The sequence below is a fragment of the Penicillium arizonense genome (assembly GCF_001773325.1).
Source record: "Penicillium arizonense strain CBS 141311 chromosome Unknown PENARI_contig069, whole genome shotgun sequence".
NCBI classification, from domain to species: domain Eukaryota; kingdom Fungi; phylum Ascomycota; class Eurotiomycetes; order Eurotiales; family Aspergillaceae; genus Penicillium; species Penicillium arizonense.
In genome coordinates this window covers 1-20,742 of record NW_019173346.1, presented here as the reverse complement: position 1 = coordinate 20,742, position 20,742 = coordinate 1, and the positions used below count along the sequence as shown (strand labels likewise).

Sequence of the window (20,742 nt, the reverse complement as noted above, 5' to 3'; positions counted from 1 at the left end):
ACATGTCGATCGGACGGGAGCTGATGGGGATATACAAGCTTCAAGGCGATCGTATTGTAGAACGCATACACATATTTACAATATGCACATTGACGATCTGAGCGTCCATAAGAGTGTGACGGGCTGAGCTGAGATGTTGTACAATGGTCCACTGCAGGCTGCAAATTGATGTCGTAGCTTCGATGATCAATAGCGGTGTGATATAGCTGAAGAGAACGCCTAATCTCCAATCCGTGTATGCTGAGCACCTACTTGTAGGAATCTATATAATCGACTGTACAATACAATGATTATATTGTCGAAAGAGAGCGTTGAAAAGTGATGAGAATCGCCCGGTTGGTTAGAAATTGGGACTAATACCTAGTAGTTCGAATTGCGTCGATGGCTTCTGCCTCGTCTCTAGCGACAGTGACTTCACCCCATTAGCCACTCGAGTGCGCGAGTCTGGGCTAATGGTATTTGGATTTGGGGAGCGCAAGACGCCTAAAGCTTTCGTCGCTGCGTGCGATAAATTCATATATACCGAAGACCTTCTTTACCCTTCAGGGCTTGCACCGCATTCAGATAAGGCTGAAGTTCCCCAAAGCCATAATTCGGTCCAAAAAGCCAAAGAAGATGGTCACCCAGCTATTCGGCAGCAGAACACGGCAGAGGCCTCTCTCAACAACAGCGGGTGGGCCAGGCTATCTGATGTTGGTGAGCATCTCACGACACGACACCCGGAATTCAACATCTCCACACACGGATACTCCAAGCTTAGCAAGCTATTCTATGATTCGCCCGATTTTGATATCGAACATCGCCTTTCTCAATCAGACAAATCCCCGGAATTATACGTACGAAAGCGGAAAACTTCGATTAGATGGCTGTTGTTCTATCTACGCTCTGTCGCTGACAGCAGAAGATAACCATAGTCTTTTAGGACAAATAGAGTCATAGGTCTCGATATATGTCTCCATCCACATTCTTTGCAGGATGTTACACTTCGGGACTTGGTATTGCGCAAATGCAGTGGCGAACTGAACTTTGGACGCTCGAAGTGGGTCAATTATCTTGGCACTTTGTTGATCACTGATGTAGATGACGTGGTCACTGAACCTTGGGTTTGTGATCGATCGAAAAGGTATGCCAAATAGTGCCGTTCAATAATATTAATATTTAAATGAATGGATTTCCTAAGCATCCAAATATTTTTGGTACGTTCTGTGAATACCCGCCAAAGGCCCGCACATACACAACAATTTCCACCAAGTTCATTAATATGACCTTCAAAATTACTTTTTCCTGGCCTGGGAACAGTGAACAGTACTCATTTCAGTGTGACAGAGACGCATATCTTATAGACGCAGCAGAAGAAGCTGGTTTCGATTGGCCTTACTCGTCCCGCAATGGGCAATGCCCCACGACGACTGCACGTTTGGTTTCAGGCGAAGTTGATCAGCAAGATCAATATTTCTTGGATGATAACCAAATTAGCCATGGATTTATTCTGGCAGATGTCGCCTACCCACTGAGCGACTGTACTATCGTTATTGGGGTAGAGGATGACCTCCTTGATTACTAGGATTATGTCATATGGTACCGTGCCCCTCTACAGTGGCCGTGCTAAAGTCTGAAACAATTCGATGTATTTTGGTTTACCGCTTATCCAATCAAGGCATACCGCCCGATATTCGCGTTGCATAAATGGTCGAAACACTAATTGCACCGGCAGTATACTTAGCTCTGTACTTCGAATGTTCCAATCTTAAGCAATGCCACAGTAGGTCGACACAGCCTCCCAGAATGGTCCGAGCGGATCACGTGCTAACATTCCCCTCTTTTACGTTGGCACTCTCCTCGCGAAAAGCACTAACCTTCAATACCCGTCTCACATGAAAAATGGCACCTTCTGAATACTTCATTCGGCTTCAACGAGGTACGGCATCTTTTAAACAGTAACCCGTCTTCGGCTCTTGGACACTGTCTTAACATTCTGCACCCTTATGCAATATACAGGCATTCAAGGAGGTTTCGCACCGCCAACGCCAGACGCAATTTACACAATAAACAAACTGTCCACCAATACTTACCTTCTTATCCACGGAAATGTCCGTCAGGGTGGCTCACCGAATTTGGAGGAAATAGCCCCGAAATCCCTCGAAAGTTCGCAAACAGACACAGAGGACCTCGTCAATGAGCTACACGATATTTTGAAAACTTTGCCGACGGAGCTGCCACCGGGATCAGAGGACATATATGCCTTAAACACAAGCATTGCTTGGGGTAGTGATGATTTAGAGTGGAACAACGGTGGTCCGGAGGGATGCGGCGGGGGTACAAGCAGTGTGCAACCTACTCCTGAAGAAAAGTCTAAGTTCGAGAGAGCTGTTGAGATTGTGGATGCGCTGGTCAAGAAGGCAGCCTAAGGCTGACTTTCGTCGATAAAAACAACCGCCTATCTGCACGATCCAGATCTACCCATCTTGTTCCCTTGTGCAAGCGGTTACTAATGTTTGGCTTGTTTGCATTACTATGGAAAATTCTAGTCCCCTTGGATCGCCAATACAGTTACAACTTATGTCCAGTCACTGTACGAGACGAAGCACCGTATTTTAATGAAAGTACAGTGGTGTTTCAAAAGTATTTGGCCGCCGATACTTCGGGCTCTAACCGCCATTTAGACCGCCTACTGTATCTGTCTATCAATCCTTAACACGCTAGTACACACGCTACATATCAACGCAATTTGAAGCATATTTTGTGATTTTCTTATTCAATTATGCCTTCTATATGCCGTCAAAAGCGTGACTGCCTTACTAGAGCTAAGATATATGGTTTACATACTACCAGTAATTTTCTGCCAGGCAATATTTAAAAGTGGGTCCTAGCCCGAAGTACCGGCGGCCAAATACTTTTGAAACACCACTGTAAATCATAGTATCGAGGTTGGTACAGGAATATTGATATTCCGGTGCTATTCCTAATATGGTCTAGTGTCCCTTGGCGGCGGGGCTAGATAATCACTCGAAGTGTGTAGGCGGTTGCACCAGTTTCGGGACGTACTGTAGGTAACGGTTTTCGAATGGGTCTTTGTTACTGTAGTTTTCGAATTCAGTTTGACCTCACACTCTTTCGACTTGCTTTCCGGAAAATGAATCCTAAACATGCGCGTTCTGATTGGATGTTATTTTGAGCTCATTGAGCTAGACCGCATTCTACAATAGTCTGTGTATCTTACAAATACGTCTTCAGTACCACTGATGTTGTATTTTACACGAAATTAGCGGACACTCCATGTTGGAGACACAGATATGGCTTTCGGTCCTACATCCCAAGCGGCGGAGGGACGGAATACAAATGCCTGTCTATAAGATTGACGACCGCCAACCCAAACAACCTCCCTGGGGAGAACTTCCATTGGAAGTCTACTTCCTCTCCGAATGGGAAAAACCTCACCCAGATCCCTCACAATCCTACGAATCCCCCGCAGACCGTCGCAAACGGCTTGTTCGCCAATTTCTCGCATTGGGGTTCGAAGGCAGACAGGTATATACCTCCTATCATACTGAATGTGAGGATCATACAACGCAACTGACCCCGAGGCAATACCACATTGATAGCCTTACTGCCAGAAATCGCCACCCATTCCAACTGAAGGTCAAATAGACGAGATTCTTCGACCTATACGCCCCGAGGCACTACGCGCCTACGCTGATGACACCGGATCTTTATCGGGTCTTTGGCTTCGTCTCTGCTACACTGATGAAGAGGCTCATAAGACTCTATGGGCCGAAAATGAAGATTCAGAATGGGTGAACAGATGAATTTCTTAGGCCATTGGCGTTCTGGATTCGATTGGTTGCATTTCGGTGTGGCATAGGTCTTCTTGGGTACTGTTTATGAGGTCCGAGCATGGCCAGGATCATACGATCAGATGATAGGGCTTTCTGCACATTTCGTTAGATGCCATAGCATGCACCAGCGAGTCTTTGAATCATTAATGACATACGCACGGGATATCAGTTGGGGGCGCCCTCTTCTTTCAGTCTCAAGCGACTTAATGCAATTTGCTGACAGCCAACCGGCCGGACTTGCAGACCAAGGTACGGAGAATGTCCCTATGTCCGACATTCAATCTCCTGAGAGGACAGAGGCCTGTATCTGTATGTCGGCGAGATAGCGGTGGAGCGATCCACAAGTTGCGCTTGGTATAGTACCCATGTGATCATTAAAGCTACCACAGTGGAGAAGCAACATCGCCTTCAAGCGGAGGTGAAAAATTATCGTCACCTCAGGAGCTTGCAAGGACATCAGATCCGCGTCTGTTTTGGAGTCTTTCAGCCACGCGTCGCGTATTGGTACCATGGTGAATTAATGGCCCAGATGATGATCCTGAGCTGGTCTGGAACTCGGCTTCAGTATGTCAACGATGAGAATTCTAGCTTTTTTCACCAAGAACGCGACAAAGCTCTGGCCGTACTCCGATCGCACGGAGTTGTCCACAGCGACGGCGAGTGGCGCAATATGCTGTGGGATGGCCTGGGTGGCCGTTTGGTTGTCATTGACTTGGAGGACGTGAGGTGGTTGAAGCGTCCTCGAACTCTAGAACCAATATCCGGCAACACACGGCGTGGTCATCGCGTTGGGACGGGAAAAAGCAGGCAAAGCCTTCTGTCCAGACCGACTGCTGTGTGCACATTGACTTCGTCAAGGTGTTCGATATAATTGGTCGTCATGATGAGCACCTGACCTTCTTGGGCCGGCATCAACGCTATGTCAGCGTCTGGCAATATCGAGCTAATTCGGGCTGCAGACTGGAGGCATCCTAGAAGACTCTGGCCCAAACGTGATGTCCCGTCATTGGGGTCGAGATGATCTAAAACATCCTATCACCTTAGTGCATTTCGTTTACCAAAGTCACAGCTGGATAAAAACATTGATCGATGCAAGCCTCCTGGAGCTGTGGCGTGATTACATAATGTATGGTAACGAAACTTTCGTGCCTTTAGCACCACGCAACATGTTATACATCTGCATCGAATAAGTTAGTCAAGTGTTTCGCGATCTTGAATATGCGCTTGGGCTGCTTGTCCAGTGTATTGGGGTCTCCATGGTCAATATAGAATTCCTCCGGAAATCTGGCTTCCCTTAGCGCGAGCATTGGCCAAAGAGAACTCCAATCTATTTCCTACTAGCTAACAAAGGTTGCAGGTTGATAAATGCCTTCAAAACTAAGAAGTGAAAGTATAGGAAACAAAAAGCAGTGGCATAAGATCGATGGGCCAGGAAACAAGACTGGCAGGGTAGCAAAGTAACCAAAGGGTCAGGAAATAACCCGAAAAACAGCGCCTCAAGATTTAACTGAGCTGAGGGCGGTGGACACAGAGCCAGAGACCCAGCAGATTCCAAGACCGCGGTCTCAAGACCCGCCAGGCCATTAGACTGCCCACTAGCGTCCCCTACGAATCTAAGGCCTGCACAACCGTGAGACTCAGATCTCAAGACGCCTGATGTACATGTAAAGCAAACCACTTTGATACACTTCAATCCACGCAGAATGTTGGTAAGAGCCACACAAATTGACTTTAACTGAATTGGACTCGGATCGTGTGTCATGGTGCTCTGTACTCGGATCTTGAAGCTGTTAGAAGTACTCTTCATCGTCAGTGGATTTCTTACTGGAGCAGAAGGCGCCTTCAAGAGGTGCAAATGGCTCTGAGACCCCAGTGCAGTTGAAATTTTCTGTGGAATACATGAAGCACTGGTCTTCATAGTCAATTATCTGAAGGGTCCCTCCGAGAGACATTGAGATGGATGTGAAAAAAGCCAGCAAAAGACTTATGTTCATACTGATCTTAGAGATGGACGATCAGAGCATAAAAGCTAAACGGTGCCCAATGGTCGATGCAGTAGAGGAATGATGGTGTTGTCGGATGAGGCAGTAGATACGAGAACGAGGTAAGCCAAGTCTGGAGAGATTTTCTTCCTTCTTAGATCTTCTCAGGGAAAAACGTGACGCTGAGGGAGCAAAGTCCCGGGAGAGGTGTGTTAGTACGTTGTAAGAATATATTAGGTGTAAGGCCTGTTAACCAGGCAAGATATAATGGCCTAATAGGTAGAGGATGGAACACAGTATATTGTCCTTAGAGATAAGACAGATTCTTGCCAGAATTACATAGAGCTCCGGAGTCTCTAGACTATAAGGGAATTGAACACAAATCTTCTGCTAATGTTCTTGCATCGGTTGCATCACGAAGCTTTTTAGCCGGTGTAAGTCGCAAACCGCAACAATTGATCTTGAAGATAAGAAGATCGAGTTCGGAGATGTAAGGCAAGGCGTTTGGTCGAGCAACCGATATCGGCACCGCGGCGCATGGAATGTAGGGAGACTTTAAGCCATGAGTATACTAGCAACGAAAACTGGTTACCGCGCATACCTTCCAATCAGGGGTGATATCGATTTGAATCATTTTGTGTCTTTCACTACACGTTCAATACAGTAATACATAGTGTGCTTCATGCCCCCAGGATAGAACCCAGAATTTCGACCGCTGTCTCGTTCTCGGCTTTATTCATAGCTTTTGCCGTCATCCCAGATAGCAGCACTAGCTCCAGAAAGCGACTGTCATGGGAAACAGATACCTCCAGCTTCTTTTCTCCTGATGTTCCGCTCCGCTGAATCGTCGCCATCTTTCTACCGTAGGCATCGTGCAACTCTAGGTTCTTCCCGCTTAACATATTAGCCTTCCACTTCAACCGGCCCGTAGAAGAGGTCTGAAAGCTAAAATGGCCTGAAATTTGGCTGAGGCGCATGTCTATTGGCTGTCCATGTAGCGTAATGCGTGATTTTGATGATAGACTTGGAAGCCGAGCGTCGCCAACCATGTCCCAGGGGCCGGTACCCCAGCCACGAAGTACAACCACATTGGGAACTTGTTCCTTACAAGTCACAATTGAGTACAAGGGTGGAGCTTCAATCGGATATCCTGCAGGATGGACTAGGACCTTTGTGGGATCCCATGGTGCTGGTCGGAGAGACAATGAGACGACTTGTGGGTTTGCAGTCTGACTGCGAGTGGAAAAGAAGGAATAATATGCACTCATCATTCAAGCCGAGGGTGTGGCACTTTTGAGAGAATCAAGGTAGAGAAAAAATGTAAATTTGTGGTTTGGTTTGGTTGAATGCTGTCCCCGGTTGCTTCTCCGATCAGCCCTTATATATTTCCGCAGTATGCTCAGATTCAAGCAGATAGCCTTCACTTGCTGGGTTTCTTTAGGAACATGCGCTGGGCCGGGCTATACATAGTTATGCGATCTGATCATATTCGAGTTGGCTTGATCGTCACTGCGACACCCCCAATTGGGCATTATGATGCGCCAGAGTCTTGGCGGGTCTTCCCCTAAGCTTTTGATGACTTTGATTGGCCTCGCAGGTATCTTGGCCTACAATGTGGCTGTGTGGATGTCGTCACAACACATCTTAATCGCCCCATGTGTCCTTTTCGAGCTGATCACCACCCGGATATATGAACTTCTTTTTTTCTATGGTCGGCACTAGAATTGTATGCACAACTTGGATATTTGCCATGCCCGGGGTTCCATCTAGTCGTGGCTGTGATGCATGCCGCAAAGCAAAGAAGAAGGTTCAGTCCTCAAAACCAGTCTGGTCGCCTTACATTGACGCATAGAATAGTGTGACCAGCTCAAGCCAGTATGCTCCCGTTGCACACGTTTGAATATGACGTGTGTTGGGGGCGGACAACAGCGGTATAAGTTCATCAGCCATAAGCTAGATCACCGGCGAACGCAAGGCCAGTCTGCCCTTCAGCCAACACTCTCAACTAGCAGAGTAGTCTGCGTTGGCAGGCCAGCACAATTACCAAGTACCGACACGGATCAGATTGCAGCAAATTTTGTAGAGGTGTTGCAGGTGACCGATATCCGGTATGCCATTGTCTACTACGGACATTTCCTTCGGGATATTCCCCGACGCCTGGGCAAAAACGCTGTATTAGACGCGGCTGTGAAAGCCATTTCAGCCGCATCCCCGTTTCTTTACACCGGTACTAACTCACCAATTGCGCTCGCGCGCTATGGACAATCTCTACGGAGGCTCAGAGAGTGTTTGAACGATGCAGCCGAGGCGCGGACTCCGAATACGTTATGTGCCGTCTACTTGATCACCATCTGCCAGGTAAGCATTTTTACTGTTTCTATCAACAACTTCAATAACGCAAGAGCTGATCACCACGAACTTTGAAGAGCTGGCTGGGGAAATATGATGACTCGCTTACAGGTCATGCCGAAGCCATTTCTCATCTTCTCAAAGCTGCTCCATTGCATGAATGGAACAGCAGATTTGAGCTTGAGATGGTTCTCACGATGTGTATACCTGTGGTATGTTTTATTCAGGACACACACCTATGACGCGAGCAAGCAGCTAAGACCTGTCTGATCAACCAGATTCTCGAAGGCATTGTTAACCCCCGTGTTAAGATGGACCCAGCATTTTGGGAGCTGGCCTCATCATTCAAAGATCGGATGTCCACATCGCAGGAGAACCGCCCCAAGCCCTCGACGGAGTATAAACATCTCGCTCTATTCCCTAGTTTCGTTCAGAACCCTGATGCAAACCTTCCTGAAATTGAGAATGCATACTTCAGATTGAAAACTGATGCACAAGTCATGCGACAACACCTCGGTCAAGTCGAGCAACTCACCCCTCTATCCTTCTCATCCCCGGCCGTTGTGGCTCACTCCCAAGCCCAAGCAGCGTATACCATGGTATCAACCCTGGCCGTGCTCACAAATAGTCTCCTCCGCATCTTTGATTCATTCAATTTCACTCTAGTCAGTGAGTGTATCGCTCTGTGTGATGAAATTGCGACGCAGGCCGAGCTGGCAACCTGCTACCGGCCGTTGGGATCAGCCTATATGCCGTTGTGTCTCACGGTCGCTTGGGCTGCATTGAAAGATGAGTCTCGAATGACACAAATAGAAATCATTCTCGCGGAATACCAATCTGACTTTACACAAGTCCCTTGGATGAGTCGGGCCCAGTGGTTAGCTTCCACTTTTGATAGCCACCGCGTGCGGGTCGCATCTGAGATGGCCTCTTTACACTCCCCGGGTGTTGTCAATGCACAGACAAACATGGCAGCTAGTCGAGAGCGCAAGCAGCTCCCAGTCAGTCCCGAATCATGCTGTATTCTTTAGCTAGTCAAAGATATGTGTCTTTGGGTCTTCAAGATATATAGACATGGTGTTCACTCTTTGCTTATATTGTCGTCTATATGGAGAGTCTGAGAATTTCGTGAAATTTAGATCATAGACGATCGACCATGCAAGGATACTAGATACAGAGGAGCCCGTATCTTCAAATCTTGGAACCGTTCGAGACTTATACTGATTATCGAGGTCCACTGCAATACATCTGCATATTTCTTCAATCATATACTTGAACAGTCTAAGACGATTAAGTACATGGTACAATTATGATAACAGAAACCAAAACCACCCCCGAAACAAAGATTTGGAGCTATAAGAAAGTATAATAAGATTTCCTATAACATCCTAAATCCTCTTAGACTTATTCAAATTTCGAGAAACTAGAATCTTGCTACTACGCCTATTATACCTTATATATCTAGTGCTATGTCGAACTCGACTTCTATAGGAGCACTAGCATAGGGTTCAAAGGTCCGCCACTAGGTAGGTTAGGATATCACTAGCTTATAACGTATAACGCGGAAGGCCCTAAAGCTAATCTAGGTTACGATCGCAATTTTCCAACAGGCTGCCCTGCCTTGTAGCAGTTTCTACATAGATGTAGCAGTTTCTATGTAGTCGGTTTGGTCCACTCGATTCGGAGCTGAAATGGCTATTGTTAAAATTCGTGCTCAGCAAACAATCATCACAGTCCCCTCTCTTTATCATTCAAGATTTATGGGAAAGAAGGACCAATCTTTCTTGGCATCTTTGCTGGGCCGCGAGCCCTTGCGCTATTGATAATGGACCTCCTTCCCATTCCTCAAAAGCTTTCTGGAAACCACGATGGAGCAGAGTCGTTGTACGAGAATGTATTGCCATCCAGACCGACCGCTCCATTGGATGGGTAGATACATTCCCGGTCATAAACGGAAAGCAGGTGAGTTTGGAACCCAATGGAATGTCTGCAATCAAGAAGCAAACGAAAGACTCAGTCTCCAAGAATATGTGTGAATGCGGTGAATTGATTGATGATACCTGAGAAAAGCACAAGTCATGGTTCTGGCCCGTGTCATCGTTTGCAATCAGCAAGTCGTGCAACTCCGAACTCATACCAAGCAGAAGGCCACACTTTCTTTCCACAGTGGATATGTTGCCATCACCAAAAGCCATTGTGGGATCAAGTGTGTACTTCATGTCGACCTCCAAATCAACCATATTTAGCTCTGGCTGGAAGCTCTGTGGTTGAAGATGTGGTTGTTGCTGTTCGTGTTGAATCCACTTCATGATACCCGCACTGCCTTCCTGTGGCCCGCTCCTTTGATCCTTGTTCATGTTCAGGGATTGCTGTATCGGCTTCCGCCTGTTCTTGCTGCCTTTGGGTCGACCGAGCCTAGTACCGGGGCTGTAGTTGCAGACTTTCTGTGACCTTTTGCACATCAGGCACGGAGCCTCTCCGGTACATCGGCTTTTCGTTTGTCGGCATGTGTCACAGGCAGAGAGGATCCGGCCGGACTTCTTGTTCTTGTCTCGCCCACCTGGCTCTGGATTCGGTTCTGGATTCCGCTTGGATTTTCTTAGATGAGAGTGTCTTGGTGGTTCAGCGGACATGGTTACGGGTTCCTAAAGCATGTCGTATTGAAAGACCCAGCCCTCTGAGAGCTCTAGGGCTTCTTTTAACATGCTTTGCAATTCCGGCTTACATCGCCAAGTCCACTAGAATTGAGCTGAGCAAGCCTGCCAAAAATGTAACATCGGCAACAAGCCCCTGTTGAAGTCACACGCTACTGCAAGCCATCATCCTGGTGTGCACGGGAGAAATTCGAAGCCTATAACATTCTACTGTACCTCATCAGAACATTGCCTTGGTAGACTTAGTCGGGCGCTACTCCGTTATTGCTAGGTTGTTTGCATATCTGGAATACATGGATAGGAGACTTTCCCTTGGTAAGACAAATAGCCGGAGGAAAGATAGATAGATTTGTGATTGAATATACAAAAAGCTCTCTGCGCAAAGTAAATAACTACCCCCTAATAATTCAGGTACATACCCTGAAGAGAAAACTCATGGAACTGTACTGCACGCCAACCAGGACACACATCGAGAAATGTGGACACGGGCCGGCCTTATTGCGTCAATTATCACTGTATTGCCGGCGCCACTTGTTGAAATTTTGATTCTCAACCGTTATTTGTCTTGGCGTGCCTTATCGGTTACTTTGATCACCTATCGGACATTTATGGTTGCTTTTACCGCACCGTCCCCCCTTTCGACGCTCTTTGGCTATTCATTGCATTCAACAAGCACGCACTTGAAAGCAAGTCCTAGTAGGAAAGATACAGTACATGTAAGATATTCCACTTCCTGAAAACGAACTCAGAGCCTCGTCAAGTCTACCGTGGCCTGATTGCCGTTCATGTTGTGAGGTTGCCCTGGAGGCGCACAACTGCGAAACCGTTGTGATGCCTGGGCAGAGTATAGCACAGCCTCGACCATCCTAGCCTGCGACACGATGTCTAAATCACCTGTCTCGCCTTCTTCTGAGCCTCCCAGCAGACTCGACACGAGGTCTCCGATATTTCTACTCAAATGCCTCCGCAAATCTCACAGCTCTGGAAAGTCAACCAGCACGTAGGTGACTGTATCTTGAGCCCGCATACGCAGAGAGCGTTGTCGCGGAATCGGCGGGCCTTGGCGTAGGTAAGCAATCGTGGCCCGTGCGTAGCCGTGTCAACAGATACGCCCGATTCCTTGGCAGAGTCCAGTAAAGCCTCCTTGTGTAGATATTTGGCAGACTGCCATCACCTTGGCCTCGGTTCTCACCTCCCTCTGGGACAGCCGGGACTCACATGTCTTTTCACAGCCGCAACACGCATATATACTTGGCCTCCCGCTCTCGCTCAATTCATCACTCTCCCTCAATTCATCACTCTCTCCCAACCTAGTGTTTTTATCCCTATTCATCAGTTACGTGACCCAGTCATATTTTTTGGTACTTCAATATTAATGAACCTGGGTAAGCGATCGAATTTACCTATCTCTCTGAACGTCTATCCGAGGAAGTCTCTTCAATTCATCAGATCTGTTGGGCAGACAAAAGACAATACAGTCATATTTTACTCACAACCATATGATTGAACAACCTATCTTGTCCACAAGCTTCTAGCCATCACAGAATGAATTGAAGCAGGATTGAAACTTCCACATTACTATTACCCAAGTTTTGGCCAAATCCATAGTGATCCAAGCGGGCCAACCAAACATACGGAGAAACGGCTCATGACTGAAACTTACGTGTTTCGAACATACCTTCACCAGGTGCAAATTTCCGCAATTGTGGCTTGTCGTAATTTACTGTGGCTGTGCGGTCAAATACAGTGACGCAGCAAATGTTTTAACACCCCCTCTGATTTTTAAGATTCTGCCGGCCAAAAATTCGATTTTTCCAACACCCTTTAACTTGTTTCTTAATAAAAACACTTGGCTTTTGTGTATTGAATTGAATCATATTCTATGAAAAAGACCTACTGAAACACGAATGTTTAAAAAGTAAGATATCATAAACTTGCTCTTCGGTTTACAATAGGCGGTCTCAAAAGCGGTCTGTCCAAGGGTGTTAAAACATTTGCTGCGTCACTGTATTGTATCTGCCCTCAGTACAATACTGTACCGTACATACCGTGTGGCGTAATTGCACACAAAAAAACAAAAATATTACCGATCAGCATCAGCCAAACATTCAACCTATTCAATCCAACGTCTTCTAAGACATGCTCAAATCGGTATAGTATGGCTATTCCGCGACGAGGCTTAGGGTATGAGACCATCATATCGACAATCCTAGTGTTGTTTATCTATGACAAAGGGACAGTGAAGGAGGCGTAGGTTGAAAATATTTTCAGCCTGCGGTACATAAGCATGCGATTTTACAACTTCGTTACTGTAAGCATCTGTCATCAGTACAATACGGTACATACAGTGTACCGGAATTTCGACTCAAAACTGCATAGAAATATATTACCGATCAAGGGTCTTCAGCCAAACATTCAGTTTATAGTCTATTCAATCCAACGTCTAAGACATGCTTTTGAGATCAGTATACGATGACTAATCCGTGAGTAGATTTAGAGTATCAAATTTAGCAAATCCATGCCGTGGTGAGCTGGGGAGCCCTAGTACGAGGTCATCATATCGACAATCCTAGCGTTGTGTATCTTTGACAAAAGAGACAGTGAAGGGGAGCAGGTTGGGAATATTTTCAGCCTGCGGTACGTAAGCATGTGATTGGACAACTTGGTTACTGAAAATCCCACACCCATAACTTCCGAAACGTCGCTGGAATACGTTGTGCCATGTATATGGCCAGCTGTCTCGGCAATATAAAATTTAAGCGGAAGAAAATTGGGGAGAAGGGTAAGGGTGTCTCATGTTCACCAAAGGATGGGTATGGGGGATTCGCCCCCACGAAGGACTTCATCGCGTTGTGGGAATTGATGATTACCGGTCATTGCATTGATAACATCAATAGGAAGCTGGTCTTCTTCCTCGGTATAGACTGGTTGTCCACTGCGCAAGCGACTAATCTCAGATAAGAGCTCACCAATGACACTCGATGGTATTGTGTTCCAATCTCGTAAGCTTCGGACTCACGAGCGATGCGTTTGAGTGCCAATCGTCGGCCCTGTGGCACGTGTTGCTTCCGATTCATGTCGACCGCTGCTGAAAATAATACATTCTCTCTGGACATTATTGAGGTCCACTCCACGTCGGAAAGAGCTCTTGAGATAGAGAATTCATCCAATCTGGTGAAATAATAAGATTGACGATCGATCGATCGAGTATCAAGGGTTCATTTTTCACATACAACGCCGAGTTTTCCTCCGCCATGAGTATTGTACTTTCCAACATCTGCAGGCTTTCGCTGAATAGCACAATTCCGTTTCTTCAAAGATATCAAAGCTACCAGAATCCGATTCGCGCAAATAGAGCGAGGACGAATGATCTTTCCACTCTTTGAAAGTACCCAAAAACCTTTCACATGTATCTTGGGTGTTCGAAACTGCCGCCCGAAGATGAATGTGGACCTTGCAACTGAGTCTGATATCTGATATCGCAAGAATATGTACCCTCTACCTCTGATGTAATACTCTCCAAACGCTTTTTGACGGAAAGTAATTGACGGCCAACTTTATTCAGGAGTACGCCAGTGCGCTCACTAGCTTGGATACTCTCTAATAGAGCATGCAGGCCGCGCTGTGCAGCTTTTGCAACTTGGGCTGTAGTTGCACCAGTACTTGTCAGGTCGGGCATCATGCGTTTGGGTAACTGAAGATAGCGAACTTGTTAAATGAATGTCTCAATTAGTCAATATAGGCAGACTCACCATAGCAAAGAGGAATAATTGCTGTTTCTGTCCTCAGATATAGTATTGGTGATCGAAGACCACCGAAGATTGTAAATCATAGAGATGGGTATTCTTTGTATTATATTTATACAGCAGCATCATTAATATCCTTTGGCGCGTCTACAGTCAGCAACCTAAGGAATTGTGGATATGGGTTGAGTTCCTAGGACGTCTAATTGGCAGTCTCCTAGGAACAAAGTCCGTTCCAAAGAGCTATGAATATCTCACGGACATACATGAGGAGTGGAGGATATGCGCTACAAGTGACCCACATAGCTTATCTGGGCTCTATTGGACATAAGACCCCTTTCCATTAATCCTAGCGCGACATCTTCTAGAGTTAAGGAGCGGCTGTTTCTCCCGACGTACATACATGTAGGCCCTCACATGATTGAGTGTCCTGCATACATAGAGGGTGTAAAAGGTCCAAGTTCCTAGGAATATGGTGATCATCAGCCAATAAGAAAATGGCCCGAACGATAGTTGCAAGTTAGCCCGCGAGCCCCGAAAATCCCTGGCAAGCCCTTGCGGAACGTGTAACCGGCTCCCAGAAGCAAGAAATCCGGAGCCTCACAAAGGAATTACGATTGCTTATGGAAGTCTAGATGCATGCGCTTATTGGCAGATAAACGGTTCTCTATCTCCACATTTCAACGATCATTCTCTGTCAGACGCTGTGGCAGGCATGTTGGGGATCTCCAAGTAGACTGATCCAGTATCCCTGCCTCGGATAGTCCTCCAAAGCCAGTGATTCTCGCTACCATCTGCGCAACTGGTTCCTTGGTAGAGACGTAGCCGAAAAAAAAAATAAAAGGGGCCAGATTCCCAGCTCAAAAAACTCAGGAGCTCGGTCCTCACAATTTGATGCATCAAAGTGTCCCTCTCTTGCCTGCGGGCTTGAGAGCTTCCGTGACCACGGCTGTCGATGCCACGAGCCCAGCGATGTAAGAATGTGCTCCCTCGCTGCCACGAGCCCCGCGAGTGTAAAAAGGTGCTTTGCAGGATGGGTCAGCGCCAACAACAATCCTCGCAGGGAAGAGCTGCGAAAACAAGGACTTCAGAGATTCCGTGACCACGGCTGTCGCTGCCACGAGCCCAGCGATGTAAGACTTGCGCTCCCTCACAGCCAATGAGCCCTGTGACTATAAAAATGCGCTCAGTCATACAAGACTTGGCTCGCCAATGACTTGCTATGGCTCCCTATCAATGTGCAGGCACCTCTCCGTGGTGCTGGGGACAAGTATTGGAGTATTCAAGAGTATTCGAAGAAGCAAAGACCTGCCCAACATCTTCCTCATCTGTTTTTTATTCCGAAGGATCATCATTGGATAGATGGAATGAGCCCTAGATACAGGAGAGTGTGTGTGTGAAATCATTTACCCTGGCCCCTCGCGAGTTGGATCCCAGGTCACGTGATGTATATAGATCTATAGGAGTGGCTGCCTATTAGGCAGACACTCCGCTAGGCAGCAAGGAGATGAGCTGCTGTAACTACAAATAGCTGGATCTCTTCATATAGATGAATTATCACACTTGTACCTCAATCCAGGGTTCAACTTCGCGAACGATATGCAGGATACGACTACTATATATATCCGTGTACGTACATGTAGAGTGTTCCACTTCCTGAAAACGAACTTAGAGCCTCGTCAAGGCCTGTCGTGGCCTAATTGCCGTTCCCATTGTTAGGCTGCCCCGGTGGCGCGCGACTCCGAAACCGTTGTGACGCCTCGGCGAAGTCCAGCACGGCCTTGACCGTCCTGGCTCGCGAGACGGTGTCTGGTTTACCTTTCTCACCTTGTTTTGAGCCTCCCAGCAGGCTCGACACGCTATTGAACGCGTCTCCAACTTCTCTCCTTAGCTCTCTCCGAAGTTCCCTCAAGTTCGGGCAATCCACCAGCACATGGGTGACTGTTTCTTGTGCGCCGCATGCGCACTGGTCGTCGTCACTATAACCAACATTCTTGCGGTAGCTGGATAACCAGTTGTGGCCCGTGCGCAGCTGCGTCAAGAGGTACGCGCGGTTTCTCGGCAGGTTCCCGTATAGCCTCCTAGTGTAGCTTGCTGGCAGGGTGTTATCGATCTTTCGTAAGTGACCACCCTTGGTGGATGATTTCCATTCGTGTTCCCACTGAGAGTAGATGTTCCGACGGATGAACGCCCTCTCTCTGGTGAGGAGCGGGCGGAAAGGACGGGTTTTGCCTGGGCTGGCGGCGTCCTTTGCTAATCGATCTGCAGCGTCGTTTCCAGGATTGTCACAATGCCCTGGCATCCATTGAAGGCGGAGGGCGATTCCCACCGCTAGAACCTCGGCGCCAGCCTGGAGGATTGCGTGAACGATGCGTTGTCCTGATCTGTTTCTCACGCTTTGAACCGCCTGCAGGGCGGACCGGCTGTCGCACAGGATCGTAGCTGTTAGTTGCCTCTCTGCTGTTCTCAAGTGTTGGTGGGCGGTCCTAAACACTACACTGATCGCGTAGAAGATGCCTATGAGCTCCGCTACGTGGACAGACCAGCCGCTCATCGGTCCTACTTGGACCTGCTGCGCCTCGAGTATGACTTGGTTATTGTCGAGTGCAACAGCGGCAGCGCCTAGGTGGCCCTGTCGACCAGAGGCGTCAGAGTAGACAACAACGTCGGATGTTGAGCGAGTGGTCTCGGCTTTCTGTGCCGCTGTCTCGCGATCAGACTCGATCTCAATCTCAGCGAAGGGATCGAGACGCCACGGCGGTAGTGGTCGTGGGTCGATGGTCTCCAATTCGTTTAGCCTCTCGATATTCATGGTCTTCATCGCTTCCGCGAGCGGGAAGCGAGCGTACGAGCCGATATTATTCCTGCGTTTCTGGGCTCGTGAGAGCGCACTCCAGATGGGGTGATCCCGTGGTAGAGTGTGGAGGCTAGCGATGGTCCTCTGGGCTCGGTGGCGGAGACGCAGGTGGGTGGGGAGAACGTGTGCTTCCACTTCCAAGGTCGTGGTGGCCACTGTTCTGAATGCTGACAGGATCCGGATCAGCGAGGTCCTTTGTATCGTGTTCAGCTGTCGGAGGTGTGTCTTGTCTCGCAGTGGGTCGTGCCAGACCGTTGACGCATAGTCTACTACTGGTGTTACACATGCCTGGTAGAGTTGTCGCATCTGCTCTGGGCGAAGGTGTCGCAGTCCGTTCAAGGCAATAATGACTTTGGTTGCGCGTTTGTTGCACATGCTCCTTCCATCTCAGCTCCTGGTCGAAGATCACGCCTAGCAGCTTAGCCATGGGCGATGGCTTGACGGTCGTGCTATTCACGGTAATATGGCCCTGCAAGTGTTCTCCTCTTTTTCGGGTCAGGTGAATGAGTTCGGTCTTCTCGGCTGCGAAGCAGGACCCAGTTCGCTGCGCCCACGCTTCGATGCGGGGGATATCTTCGGACTGTATTTTGGCTAGGTTCTCCTCTGCCGAGCGCCCTACTCGCCAGCGGAAGTAGTCGTCGATAAAGGCTGATGCGCCACCATGAAAGGTAACAGGTTGGTCGACTAGATCGGAGTTGAAGAATGTGAACAGAATCGGGGAGAGAGGTGATCCTTGTGCGAGTCCAGCGTTCGCTAGTGGTGCTAACTCTGTGCGGAAGTCGTCGAATCCTATGCTAGCATAGCGGTCGCTCATAAAACTTGCGATCCATTTTCTTGCGACTGTGGGGATTCTCCTAGCCCGCAGGCAAGCATCTAAGCTCGTTTGGTTGACCCCGTTAAAAGCTCCTTTTAGGTCGAATGAAACGAGAGTAACCACTTTGTTTTTGTACCACGCCCAATCGATCGCGTTCAAGAGTACCAGCAATGCTTGTTCAGTGGTTCTTCCCGGGCGCCCACCGAATTGGGTGTCTGGTAGCAGGCCATGCTTTTCTGTGAGATATGAAAGTCGACGGGCTACTACTGCCTCGAGAAGCTTGCCTAGTGTGTTGAGCAGTGAGATCGGGCGGTAGGCCCCGGGGACTGAATAATTTGGCTTTCCGGGCTTCCTCAGTACCACGATCTTCGCGTTCCGCCATTGCTTGGGGTGGTAGCCTAGAGTCATAGATGTGTTGAAAATGTTGGTGATGATGCCCTTTAGGTATACCCATAGTTGTTTCCACACGAGCATCGGCAGATTATCATCTCCCGGTGCGGTGGTTCCTTTAGCGGCTTTGAGAGATCGTTGGATCTCTAGCTCAGTGATGGGTTGCCACGGGAGCTCTAGTGGTGTTGAGGTTGGTAGACTGTCGCAGGGCGTATTCATTTCGGGGAAGAAGGAGTCCAGGAAGGCCTGCGCTTTCTCTTCATTCCCAGTTAGCTCGCTCGTACAGACCTGCAGCGCTGGGGTACACCCCCAGGCATCTCGGGGTTTCATGTAGGTGGCCGCTTTCCAAAGTTTCCCTTCCCCTGCCTCGTCAAGGAATTGTCTCCAGTGTGATGCTTTAGCTTTCTCAATGGCCCGGGTCCACGCCCGGCGTTTTTCTTGCATCTCTCGGAAGAGGGTTATAGATGAGAAATGTTCTCGTTCAAGTTGGGCACAGGATTCCTGCCATTTTCGGCGAAGCTGGTTGGCCTTGGTTTGTTGAACCTTGAGGTCCGGGGTAAACCATCGCTTGGAATATGGAGTCGGGCGTACATCAGGCGTATACCGATCTACGGCTGCGGTTGTTGTTTCTCTGAGTTTCTGCACCATCTCGTCTAGTGCTGGTCGTGTTCTGATTTCCTTCCACGGACCGATTTGCCGCAACACCTCCTCGCCGATCTTGTTCCATTCCGCTCGGTCGAACGCTTTCCTTGCCTTGGTGGCGGGCTTACACTGAGCTTGGAGATTCCATTCCGAGTACGTGGCACGGTGGTCCGACCCGTAGTTGTCGTGGTAGAGATGGCATTTGATGAGTAGGTCTGGTCGGTTCGTCACCGTCTGGTCAATAGTGGAGTTCCTACCGGGGTCATTCAGAGCCCAGTATGTCGCTGTCCCCCGGGGGAGGCAGCTGTATAGACCATTGGCATGGAAGAAGGTGATAAGGTCGCTTGCTTCTTCGATAAGTCGCGGTTGGATGTGGTTACCGCCCCAGATTGGGTGATGGCGGTTAAAGTCTCCTGCGAGGACGACACTTGTGGATCGTCGACCATCGCGTAGAGCAGCTGTGATCGTGTTTTGGATGGCGGTGAATGCTGGTTCCGCCGACGTATCATCTGGCGTACACAGCGGGACAGATGGGATATAAACAGAAAAGAGGAGGAGTTGAGTGTCGGTTGTCCAGATCTTGACGGCGGCAATATCTGGGTGATCGCAAAGAATCTGCCGGTGTGAAGACGTTGAGATTCGCTGGTTGACGTAGATTAGACTTCGGAATCGATCTGCGTTGGTCTCGAGGGTTGGTCGGTATAGCCGCCAGGCGCTGTGGTTGACATGTGTTTGGTAGGTGGTGATCGAGGGTTCTTGGATCAGAAGTACATCCAAGTTTTGGGTTTGGTGGTCGTTGATGAGTGCTTCCATCCTAGGTCCCGACTTCATGATGTTCAACTGTAGTATGCGCAGGTTCGTTTCTAACATTGATGGGGGTTGGAAGTTGCGGGTGTAGCACACTGTCGGTCACCAGTTGGGTGTTCGCCGCTACAATCCAGGCATCTAGCCCTGATCCCTGGGGGGCATCGTTGCCGCTCGTGTTGACCTGCACAATGTCCACAGCGTGGTGTTTCCTTGCACGACCATGCTAAGTGACCGAAACGTTGGCATCGGAAGCACCTCTTTTTCTTGATTTCGCGGCGTTCCACGCTACCGATATATCTTTGTCCAACAAGAAGACCATTGTTGAGGATGTATTCGGCTCCTTCTGCAGAGTCAAACCAGATACCAAGCGACGCAAACTTCCCCAGAACTTTATCTTTCCGCTTAAGCCATGCCAACTCTTCGATTTGGAAGCCTTTGTCGGCTAGGTCGTTTTCTTCCATAATTCTTTGAATGGCTTGAGAGTTCGCATTCTCTAGGTCGAAGTTCTCTGTCGGGGTGCGGTGTACGACGATGCCGAACCGCGGCTTGACCAGCTTTGTGTTGTTTCCTAGCTCATTCAACCATTCAGTGTTGTTGCGGGCTGCTTCGGCCGACCCTGAGTCTTTGAAGCGAATTAAGTATCCCGTTTTAGTGGTACCAATGCCGGC

The 20,742-nt window shown here is 48.4% G+C and overlaps 7 protein-coding genes across 7 annotated transcripts; 6 read left to right on the top strand and 1 right to left on the bottom strand.

Moving 5' to 3' along the window:
• Window positions 1-168: 168 nt before the first annotated feature.
• Window positions 169-939, top strand: PENARI_c069G04941 (NYN domain-containing protein; the record flags this gene model as incomplete). Its single annotated transcript, XM_022637615.1, has 3 exons — window positions 169-173; window positions 368-836; window positions 934-939. 3 exons carry the CDS (start codon window positions 169-171, stop codon window positions 937-939), a joined length of 480 nt encoding a protein of 159 aa, XP_022482528.1.
• A 942-nt stretch (window positions 940-1,881) lies between these two features.
• PENARI_c069G01491 (uncharacterized protein) lies at window positions 1,882-2,408 on the top strand (the record flags this gene model as incomplete). Its single annotated transcript, XM_022637612.1, has 2 exons — window positions 1,882-1,918; window positions 1,999-2,408. 2 exons carry the CDS (start codon window positions 1,882-1,884, stop codon window positions 2,406-2,408), a joined length of 447 nt encoding a protein of 148 aa, XP_022482531.1.
• A 931-nt stretch (window positions 2,409-3,339) lies between these two features.
• On the top strand, window positions 3,340-3,806 carry PENARI_c069G07103 (uncharacterized protein; the record flags this gene model as incomplete). The annotated part of the gene is made up of 2 exons (XM_022637617.1): window positions 3,340-3,528; window positions 3,603-3,806. 2 exons carry the CDS (start codon window positions 3,340-3,342, stop codon window positions 3,804-3,806), a joined length of 393 nt encoding a protein of 130 aa, XP_022482526.1.
• Window positions 3,807-4,102: 296 nt separating this feature from the next.
• On the top strand, window positions 4,103-4,811 carry PENARI_c069G02882 (uncharacterized protein; the record flags this gene model as incomplete). Its single annotated transcript, XM_022637613.1, has 3 exons — window positions 4,103-4,145; window positions 4,226-4,557; window positions 4,644-4,811. 3 exons carry the CDS (start codon window positions 4,103-4,105, stop codon window positions 4,809-4,811), a joined length of 543 nt encoding a protein of 180 aa, XP_022482524.1.
• A 2,909-nt stretch (window positions 4,812-7,720) lies between these two features.
• PENARI_c069G08464 (uncharacterized protein) lies at window positions 7,721-9,198 on the top strand (the record flags this gene model as incomplete). The annotated part of the gene is made up of 3 exons (XM_022637618.1): window positions 7,721-8,176; window positions 8,245-8,379; window positions 8,446-9,198. 3 exons carry the CDS (start codon window positions 7,721-7,723, stop codon window positions 9,196-9,198), a joined length of 1,344 nt encoding a protein of 447 aa, XP_022482529.1.
• Window positions 9,199-11,702: 2,504 nt separating this feature from the next.
• On the top strand, window positions 11,703-11,894 carry PENARI_c069G03296 (uncharacterized protein; the record flags this gene model as incomplete). Its single annotated transcript, XM_022637614.1, has 2 exons — window positions 11,703-11,821; window positions 11,891-11,894. The coding sequence occupies 2 exons, from the start codon at window positions 11,703-11,705 to the stop codon at window positions 11,892-11,894; spliced, it is 123 nt and encodes a 40-aa protein (XP_022482525.1).
• Window positions 11,895-15,463: 3,569 nt separating this feature from the next.
• PENARI_c069G10737 (uncharacterized protein) lies at window positions 15,464-20,694 on the bottom strand (the record flags this gene model as incomplete). The annotated part of the gene is made up of 5 exons (XM_022637620.1): window positions 15,464-15,736; window positions 16,492-17,588; window positions 17,704-20,107; window positions 20,169-20,297; window positions 20,359-20,694. Coding segments are annotated over 5 exons (4,239 nt in total), but the record flags the coding sequence as incomplete, so codon positions are not given.
• Between the last annotated feature and the right edge of the window lie 48 nt (window positions 20,695-20,742).